This window comes from Megalobrama amblycephala, linkage group LG12, assembly GCF_018812025.1.
Source record: "Megalobrama amblycephala isolate DHTTF-2021 linkage group LG12, ASM1881202v1, whole genome shotgun sequence".
In the NCBI taxonomy this organism is placed as follows: domain Eukaryota; kingdom Metazoa; phylum Chordata; class Actinopteri; order Cypriniformes; family Xenocyprididae; genus Megalobrama; species Megalobrama amblycephala.
The window spans coordinates 20,822,592-20,833,314 of NC_063055.1; the positions used below are offsets into that span (position 1 = coordinate 20,822,592).

The window sequence follows — 10,723 nt, forward strand, 5'->3', positions numbered from 1 at the left end:
CATGCCTTTAAAAACATTACTGGTGTGCATCTTGAGACAAAACAATGGCACTGATATATTTTAAGGTATGTCAGTGCAAGTTGCTTTCTGTTAAGACAGCACAAACAGTCTGGGACAAGGCTTAAGCCTCAAGCCTTGTCTGTGAAACCAGACATAAGAGTTTAATTTCAGCTGTTTTCTGACGATTGTATTAAGCTCAGCCAGAGTTCTTGCATCACTGTAAGGAACTATTGCCAAATCAGCTCCTTGTGTTACACTCATTCTACCCTTACAAAAAAACTTGACAGTATTAATAAGTGAACTACATCGTCGGCCTTCCAGGAATGCTTCAATAATGAGGCATTTCCTTCATTCTCCACAAGCATAAATGTACTTCCTAATACATCAAACATTGTTTACTCTTAACATTTGATTGCATCCTGCTGTTGCTCTCTGCTCCGTGGACGTGGAGTGGAAATTTAATGCAAATGAGGGGAATCTTCAGACTAATTTGTTTGAAGCCTGTCTGTCCTGCATGCTTCTATTGTGCTACTGAAGAGCTTTGATGTCATCAGGTAATTGCTCCCTTAGAACTGCGGAGGTCCGGCTTTAGAGCATCTCCATGGTGACCAGCACAGCTCTCGACATTGGCAACAAGTTTCCAAATAGCTGTGTATTATTTCTTATGAATGGGGGGGAAAAGGACAGAGCTTAATCCACAGACATTTTTGAGCACCACGAGGGGTCCGTTGCCATAGAGGGAGTCTAAAGAAAGTGCAATGTTGCATTTTGAATGTTGATCTGATGGCAATGGCCAGAGAACATCTCTTTGTGATACTCATCTGAATTAAATTTTAGCATTGTACCCTGCGTGTGGACAATTTAAATAGATTAGCATGTAATTAAAGACAATCTGCTGCCTAACTAAGTCAACATGATACAGGAAGTTGTGATATTTGGTTTCATTAGGCTGAGGGTATGTTTACATGACAACGATGTACTAAAAAAGGAAATGTTTTTCCTTTGCGTTTTTTTTAAAGTTTTGCGTACAGATGACAACATTGTCAAAATGATCCCGTTCACATGGATCTGCATGCAAAAACGATTAAAAACGCTGTATTATGCATGCCAGGCCAGTAGTTGGCGATGTAACTTTGTCTAGAAAAACTACACACCTATGGACTGTATACGTAATACACATGCACATGATGTCACAATTTTCACAAATTTCTTGTTATTTTTGTAGTTTATATGGAGAAATTGTCATTTTGAAACTTGAGTTTTCAAAAGTTAGCATTTTCAGGCCCCCAAAACACTGTTGTTGTGTAAGTAAATGGCCAAAACATATAAAAAGTATGAAAACTGTGTTGTGTTTCATTAGACTCGGAGAATTTTACTTTATTAATTACTTTATTCAAGTAATAAAACAGAATATTACTCATAAATCTAAGCCTAAAAATGTTCTTGAGGCATGTGTCAATTATTGTAAATATTAAAAACTTAAAAACTTAAAAAAAAAAAAAATATATATATATATATATATATATATATATATATAAATTTTTTTCTATTTTTGTTGTTTTACATATTTATTGAAAATTGTATAAATTGTTTTTAAGTGTTTTAATAGTGCTGTCAAAACAATTAATTGCGATTAATAATTTTGTGTGTTTATGTGTATATACATATGTGTGTATGTGTATATATACATACTATATATATTATATATATATATATATATATATATATATATAATATAATATAATATATATTATGTTAGGCGCGATTAATCGCGATTAATCGATTTGACAGCACTTGTTTTTATTTAAAAATATATCAATTTTTATCTTATCGATTATTATAGATTAATAAAACATTTTTAATAAATCATTTTTTAATTGTTTTTAAAAAATTAAATATAGGCTGTATTTATCAGTTATTTTATACATTTTATAAATAAATGCAATGTTAAATGTTAGAGCTTGAAATGTACCTACAGATATCACTAATAATGCTTTTGCTTTTGGTAAAATGTAATGTAATTACAAAGTATTATGATTAAATGTGACCAAATGTATGTAGACCAGGGCCATGCAGTTATTATTCATCAGCTATGCCTCCTCTGTGCCTCATTCTCTATCTTTTAATGTTCAGATGCACTCTGAGCAAACCACTGGCACTTAGGGAAAGTTGGCTAGAATGTGCTACAGGCCACTAGCAGTGAGACCTTCATCTGAATCTTAAATGGATGGGTCAGTGTGTAAAAGAAAGCTAATGGAATTACTCATTTAATGGAGCCAGTAGTAGAGCAATAGAAATTGTGTTGCTCAGTCCACATCGCCCAACACCAAATCTCTCATGTTTTATTAAAAACAGTCTGTATTCACACATTGTTAAAACTACAATACATTTCAGCTCTGCTGGAACAAACATTAATTGAAGATAAGAATGAAGAGTTTACGGCATCACGGTAAACAGCAAACAAAGCACTCTGCGGCCCCAGAGTCATTCAGAGGGAATCAGAAACATGACTTCAGTGACGTTTCTGTGTGATGACTGTTGAAGAGGTGACTCATGACCAATCACAAAATGACATTATTGTGCCCCTCGGCTAGTCTCTATTGAGATGCAAAGACGTAAAATTGCTATTTTTTGCTATTGCTAATTTTTCCCTTTTTATTGTCTTCTTGCTTGGTTCATTTCAGCTGAAGCACCAATGATAAAGAGAAAGAGAGCGCAATAAGGAGAATTTACATTTGACTAAAGACAGTTTGCATTCAAATGTAAAACGTCTTTCAGATTGTGTCAAACCACATTACTCAGTCACTGGCTTGTGTGCATTTTTTCCTGTACTCCTTTTCTGCTGTATCTATAGGACTTAAATCAAACATGACTACACTATTGCCATACAATAACTACAAGATTGTTGTGTGCCTTTTTAAATTAAAAAAAAAAAAAAGGCAGGCAGGCAGGCATCCTGCTTCTTTTCGTATAAATGTTGTCACAGGGGACTTTTGATCCCTTAAAGCTCTTTGGTTCGACCCTCTCTAAAACCTGACTGTGACTGCGATAATGATGCACTGAACATGCATTAGTGGAAACACAGCAAACTCAGCTTTAGGTTAGGGTCTTTCACTTATACAGCCTTAAAAGGAGTCTGTCACTATCCTTTGTGTAAATTTACCTCTGTAATAGATGCTTAGCTCACAGAAATACCATATAATGTGACATTTGACACATAAAACACATCAAAAATGCCTTTGGAAGAGATCAATGCATTGTATATTCATTACATTTGTTTAAACGAGGTATGTCTAGCTTTTTAAATAATATTTTTTATAAATTTATATTGTTATTTTGTATTTTTATATTATTTTGAATAGGCCTACATTGCAAATAAATCATACTACTGTTTAAAAGTTTGGGGTTAGTAAGATTTTTATTTATTTTTTTTTTTTTTAAGAATTTATATATATATATATATATATATTAATTTTTAAGAAATTAATAGGCTACTTAAATTCAGAAAGGATGCATTCAAAAGTTGAAACATAGAGACATAGAGTTACAAATTATTTCTGTTTCAAATAAATGCTGGAATCACGATTGCCACAAAATTATGAAGCAGCAACTGTTTTCAACATTAATAATAATGTAAATAAAAATGTGACCCATGCTGGCAAAATCGCAATCACAATGAGCAAATTTCAAAAAAAAAGAAAAAGAAAAAAGAAGTTATTGTTATTTTCACATTCTCTTATACCTTCAAAATGATAGCTTATATGATTTGTTGGAATCCAACAAAAAAAATGACTGAGCTACACCTGTTTGAAGTCAAGACTTGGAAGATTTGGCACAAACTAAGTCAAAACCCATATCTATAGGACAAATGTATATTCAACTTTTTTCCATGATTCCACAATTGTTTGATTAACATTAATGAAACAGACAGCCTATATATTAAGACCTAGGCCTACTGTATCACACGGATCTAATATAATGTTACACACATCAGATGTTTTCCCCAAACGTTCACTTAAGACAGAACGGATAATGTTTGCGTGAATACTCATCATTTTTTGAAACACTGTAATTCTTTGTATAGCCTACAGTAGGCTATGTGTAAATCAGGATCACGAGCTGCTTCAGATCTCTCGAGTAAGATCGTTTTGCTTACATCAGCATGAGTTTGAAAATCACATTTCATTCTTTTAGACTCATGCCATCGAGAATTCACTATGAATATTCACAAAGTTGGATTGCTGTGCTTTACAACAACAACACCAAACGTGTGCTGAGAGGAAGCGCCAGCAGTCAAGAAGTGAGCAGAGAAAAACAGCATTTTTCATGATCAAAGAAAAGGTACTCCTCTCAGAAAACGTACAAAGTAAAGATACGTTTAGCTGTTTAATTGCTATTTGGGGCATTGGGATTGCTAGACGAGGGCGTAATGAACTCATTTTTTGTGAAAACCTGAAATTCGACTAAAATTGCCTTTTTTCCCCCTTTTTTTTTGTACTTGTTTTGCCTGTATTCAGACTAACTTTGCCAGCACAGGTCACAAATGTTTCTTGAGCATCAAATCAGCATATTCGAATGATTTCAGAAGGATCATGTGACAAGGCTAGAGTAATAATGCTGAAAATTCAGCTTTACCATCACAGGAATAAATGACATTTTAAAATATATTTAAACGAAAAAGACAGTTATTTTAAATTGTAACAACATTTCACAATATTACAGTTAGGCCTGGCTATTACTGTATTATGATAGCCTAGTATATATAGCCTACTGTATATGGTAGTGTATACTGCATATTAAAACAATTATGTATATACTAAGGTAAAACTGTAAAATAAAGCAATTGTAAATAAAGCAATTCAATAAATTGTTTTACATTTTAAACAGCTTTGAACAAATGAGCGGCTGATTCATATATTTTTCATGTGCTACAACCCAGAGATCCAACAATGAGCTTTGTTTTATCACAAATGATCAAACAGATGCAGTTTGCTATAATAATTTCCTATATGCTTTTAACATGCTATCCAGCAGGGTAAAGATCCATCAGAGCATGCTGTGCAAGTGCAAGGAAGTGATGATTCATATGTCTTTGGCAATATGCACTTTAAAAAAAAAGAGAAAAAAAAAGAAATGACAAACATGCAGCTTAATCTTTTCTTAATGCTCCGAAGCAAAGGTCACCTGAGTAACTAACAGTCACATTAAAAGAGTTGCTGTCTTTAGACTGAGACTTTCCTCAGAGGATGAGAGTGAGTTCTTTTCAATAGTCATTTACCCTCAGAAATAGTTATATCAAGGTTAGAATGACCTTGTGAATGTTCCTCATGGCCATTTCAATTTACTCCAGGGGACAAGGGGGAGGAATACATATTGTGCCTTTCCCCTATAGTTTCCAATCAAGGCAAAGTTAGTGGCTGGTCATTTATAACTTTGACATGGGGGCATGACCACTGTCATCAGCAGTGGTGGTACATTTCAAAAACTGTCACAACTGAAAATGGGTAAAATTAATTCAAGGGCTGTTTATGTGCTAAAGGAGTGAGTCAGCAAAATTTCACTCCAACAGGGTATATTACTACGAGTGCTTTGTGTTCATTCACAATATCCATTGTCAAGTTATCAATGCTGTCATCTCCTCCGAACATCCTAGTCACATGGCAGTGTGTCAGTAGCACGTTTACAAATGTAGGGGGAAAGGCAAATCATAATCATTACATTGAGTATTTTCCATTTATCTCTTCTGACATTTATATTTTGCCAAGGTTCTGTGTGGGCAGAGCCTTAGGATGTTATTTGAATAACATTTCTGCACCATTGCCTCTCCCATCATACTCTGCATGTGGCCACTGACAAAATACATTGAATATGTCACTGGAAGTGGAGGAGGTTTATAATCTATAGGGACTAGCTTTAAAGAATTAAACATCTGGAGAGGTGGCATAAGCCAATTCGATTTACGAGAGGAGGTCTATATATCGATAGCTGAAGTCATATTGTTTGCCTTGGACCTAATTGAGGGTAATAGGCTCTTTAAGCCTGTTGAGAACACGCAAAAGGGTTGTAATTTTTCATCACTTGAACTGGTTTACAGGTTCTGAGTTAGTTTTTTAATGCAGTGTGGAATGACTGCAGAGGAACAAAGGCCTAGCTGTGCCTGAGGCAAACGGATCATTGTGTACTCACTGCATCACTGACATTTACCACACGCTTTACATAGCTTTATTATCTATGTGCACATATTTGAATTTGATGTCCATTTGCAAATTAAACATTTGACTTGAGAAGCTTCTTTATGTGCCAAAGGGAAAAAAAAGGACATAATAATCCTTTTTGCAAGTTCCTTTAATAAGATTGCATTATATATATATATATATATATATATATATATATATATATATATATATATATATATATATATATATTAGTTCATTACTTTCTTAAATTGTACATCTGAATGTGGTAATGTGGTAATGTGTGTTTCCCTCTAACCTCATTAAAGACCCCCTTCCCAACTGCAATGATTCAAATACAGTGACATTTTGTGATCTAGAATTATGTTTTTATTTTAAGGTATTTCCAGTCAGTCCATGTCATATGATAAAACTCTGCTGAAAACAAATAGATGTGAGAGAAATGATTTCACATGACATTTTTCTACATAAATAATCTGCTGGATATTGGTGTCTCCATGTTCTTACAATCACACCAACAGCTCCTTGCTCGGAGAAAGGTGCCTTTCATCATTCAAATATATATATATATTTTTTTGTTGTTGTTGTTTAAGGGCTTTATTGTTTAATGCACGAACGCAACTGGTCTGAGAGTCTTGATCTAATCTGAATCCATCCAGTGGTATATGCACATTGTTTTATGGTGGAGGCAGATGAACTTCACAGATAAACACATACACAAGGACAGAGCTCTAACTCTTCTTGTGCTGTAGTACTGTCCATTAATGCCTTTCGAGCAGTTCTTTAACAATCAATATCTGGATATTAGCATCCGTTAAATAGCTTCTTTCACTGTCTAATACATTTGCATTTCAAGATCTTCTTGAACGCGTTCTGGAAGTCTTTGTTAAAGTACGCATATATGATAGGATTCAAAAGTGAGTTGGAGTATCCGAGCCAGTTAATGACTGCCCTCAGCCACTCGGGCATAAAACAGTCTTGACAGAAAGGCAAAACAAGTGCCACGATGAAGAAGGGCAGCCAGCAGAAAATGAACGTGCCCATAATGATTCCCAGAGTCTTGACGGTTTTGCGCTCTCTGGCCAGAGCCACTTTGCGCTTCGCTTCCGTGTTTTTCTCGTTTCTGTTCTCGAAGCACGGCAGAGGGTTGTTGGGCAAGGACAGGTGGTTTCTGGAGACGGGTTGAACTTCTGTGATCTCGAACGACTCTGCGTCCTCCGCGTGTCTCAGCGCTCCGTTTACGCACGAGTCCGGCTGCGGCTCCACGCTTCGCCTCCAAGTTTTGCTCACCTCGCCGTTCGCCTTCCTCGGGAACAGCGCCGGAGACACCGCGAGGCATTTGTCCGCGATTTTGGCTTTCTCGGTTTTCTTCACCGTTTTCCTTATGCGAAACCTCGCCGCTCGGAATATCCGCCCGTAGAGGACCAGCATGAGGATGAGGGGGATATAGAAGGCTCCAAAAGTTGAGTAGATGGTGTACCCGTGGTCTTGACTGATTGTGCACGCGTCGGGGTCTGCCCGGTCCTCTGGTTTCCTCCAACCCAACATGGGCGGAATGGAAATGGAAAATCCTATTAGCCAAGTGAGGCTGATCAAGATTGCCGCTCTTCTGGGGGTCCTTTTATTCACATAGTCTATGGGATCAGTGATGGCCCAGTACCTATCCAAAGCGATTGCGCACAGGTGCAGGATGGAAGAGGTGCAGCACAACACGTCTAGAGAGATGAATATATCGCACATCTCCTGTCCCAAAGTCCATTTGTTCAACACCTGATACAGGGCTGCCATGGGTAGCACCAGCACTGACACCATGAGGTCTGTGACGGCCAGGGAGCCGATGAGATAGTTGGCCACATTCTGAAGCGATCTCTCCAAGACGATGGCAGCGATGACACACGCGTTTCCCAATATGGCAAACAGAATTAACGCAGCCAGGAAAAGCGATCCGATTATTTGGTAAACCAGAGCAACTTCGTTAACTGTCGTCGCGTTCCCGCTCCAGTCTTGGCTTTCTGTGGTGTTGTTGTAACTCTCCATGGTGAGAGCGGTCACTCAGAAACAGTCCCTCGCGCCGGTCACCTCGCTGCTCTGAAGACGCATGGCGGGCTCCGGGCTCAGGAAGTGCCGCACGCTCGAGCTGCGATCATTGGCGCCCAGTGACGAAGTGAATTCATTTATACGAGTCGTGCTAAGTGCGTCAGAGATGGCTGAGAGGTTGGCGCGCGCACTTTGCAGAGCTGTCGCGCAAGCTTTAAAGTTGTCCTTTTGGACACGAGCTGTTCTAGTGCTATATGTTGAGATATTCAACAGTTGCTGTTATGAAAGTCGAGCGCACAAATTCCACAACGTGCTTGTGTCTGTTAAAGTGTTTCTTGAGTGCCTGTTTTGCTGACAGTGGCACACTGTAAGCAAACCAGATTTTTTTTTCTTCACACTGTAAAAAACATCCCTCTAAAACCTTTTTATTTGTTTATTTTATTTTTGCAGCGATAAATTAATTGCACTTTTCCTAACCAATTTGAATTCCATTACTAATGAAGAATATCAGCTTGAAATCTGAAAAATGACTTAGAAGAAAACAAAGTTGTATAAGTTAAATGGTTGGAAAGAAAGATGAAAAATATAAGAGCATAATTCTGTGAACAACTAATGAATTGAAAACGCATACAAATAATATATTCATTATTATATGCTCATTACAAAACTGACAATATGCCAGTAATTATGATGTTTTCTAATATCATAAACATTTTGATGGTTAATAGAGTTATTATAATAGTATACGCTCTATGACTTTTGTTGTAGAGATACATCAGGATAAAGCACTTTCAGTACCGTGGACAGATCCCCGTGTTACCCAGAACGGAAATCTGCTGCCATCTGCTGAGAACATGGCAAAAAGATGAAAGAACATTAGTGACGGCGTGTAACGAGACCCCGTTTCCCAACGATTCAGATCACTCTTAACACCATGCAGCACAGATTTTCCCTCAAAAGTGCTAGAATATATCAATGCATTTACAACTCTGGCTATAGCAAAGCCAACAACATACTGGGATGATCAATACAGAAAAGTGTTTGATACCATGGTTTCGACACATAATGCCTAACCCATCATTACCATATGCAATGACATTTAACTTGAATGCCTCTTTGGAAACATGCCAAATTTGTGAGTGATGCGGAAGGGGGAGCTGGTCACCAAAAGGTTGCATGTTCAAGCCCTGCAGAGGACAATTAAAGAGTCAACACCGTTGTACCCTTGGAGGACAAGGACAGAAGCACAGAAGCCCAGGCAGATGTTTGTCTCTGCAGTAAAAGGTACTGGCCACAGAATACATTTACTTGTTAATTTGTTTACCATAAAGGTTTTAAATCTTTCATTGTTGTGCATGTTATTTTAGCTTGCTCTGTTTCCATAATTTAAATTCAATAACTGAATGGTCTATTGATGTTTAATATTTACAATGTAGCCAATTTTGTTTAAAAATTGCTTTAAATTGGTTGAACATTTTCTTGAAATAACCTACAACATTTTTATCTATTGAAATGTACATTCAATTAAAATATTAAAAATCATTAAAATATACATTTTATATTAAAGGATTAGTTCACTTCTGAATAAAAATGTCCTGATAATTTACTCATCCCCATGTTATCCAAATTGTTCATGTCTTCCTTTCTTCAGTCAAAAAGAAATTAAGGTTTTTGAGGAAAACATTCCAGGATTTTTCTCCATATAGTGGACTTCAACGGGTGGAAGGTCCAAATTGCAGTTTCAGTGCAGCTTCAAAGGGCTCCATACGAAGAATAATTGTCTTATCTAGCGAAACGGTCGGTCATTTTCTTAAAAAAATAAAAATGTATATACTTTTTAACCACAAATGCTCGTCTTGCACTGCTCTGCGATGCTCCACACTTGACGTAATCACGTTACAAATGTCACGAGTGACGTAGGCGGAAGTACAGATTTAAGGTGCGTCCCAATTCGCGTACTTATGCACTATTCTATGACATTTTTAAGTAAAAATAGTGAAGGTAGTGCGTTCACACAGAAAATTCCAAAAAGAAAAAGTGCTCTTTAAATACCCGGATGATGCACTTAATTAACGGAAAAAACGAAGTGTGGAATGTTGGACAGCTTTAATTATGTTGCGGAGGGGGGATCAGTCTCCGATGTTTAATGACAAAATAAACGTATATATTTTATACACTACTTGGATGAGTACATAGTGCATATTACATAGCGTATAAGTGCATAGTGTATAGTGCGTCATTTGGGACGCAACTTTAGTGTCTATAAAACAAACGTGCAAAGATTAATAAGTCAAATGCACTTTACAAAAAAAAAAGGTAAAACAACGGTATCGGATGATTTTGAAGTTGGATGGTTTTTTCACCGATTTTCCTTCCACCTACGTCATGCTTGACCTTTCTGGCACATCACAGAGCTAGTGCAAGACGAGCATTTGTGGTAAAAAGTATATGCTTTTTTTTATTTTTGAAAATGACCAATTGTTTCGCTAGAT

General features: G+C 36.7%; 1 protein-coding gene across 1 annotated transcript; it reads right to left on the reverse strand.

The window, feature by feature from the left end:
- Positions 1-6,540: 6,540 nt before the first annotated feature.
- htr1aa (5-hydroxytryptamine (serotonin) receptor 1A a) lies at positions 6,541-8,930 on the reverse strand. Its single transcript, XM_048211347.1, has one exon. The coding sequence runs from the start codon at positions 8,229-8,231 to the stop codon at positions 7,023-7,025; it is 1,209 nt and encodes a 402-aa protein (XP_048067304.1). The 5' UTR covers positions 8,232-8,930; the 3' UTR covers positions 6,541-7,022.
- Between the last annotated feature and the right edge of the window lie 1,793 nt (positions 8,931-10,723).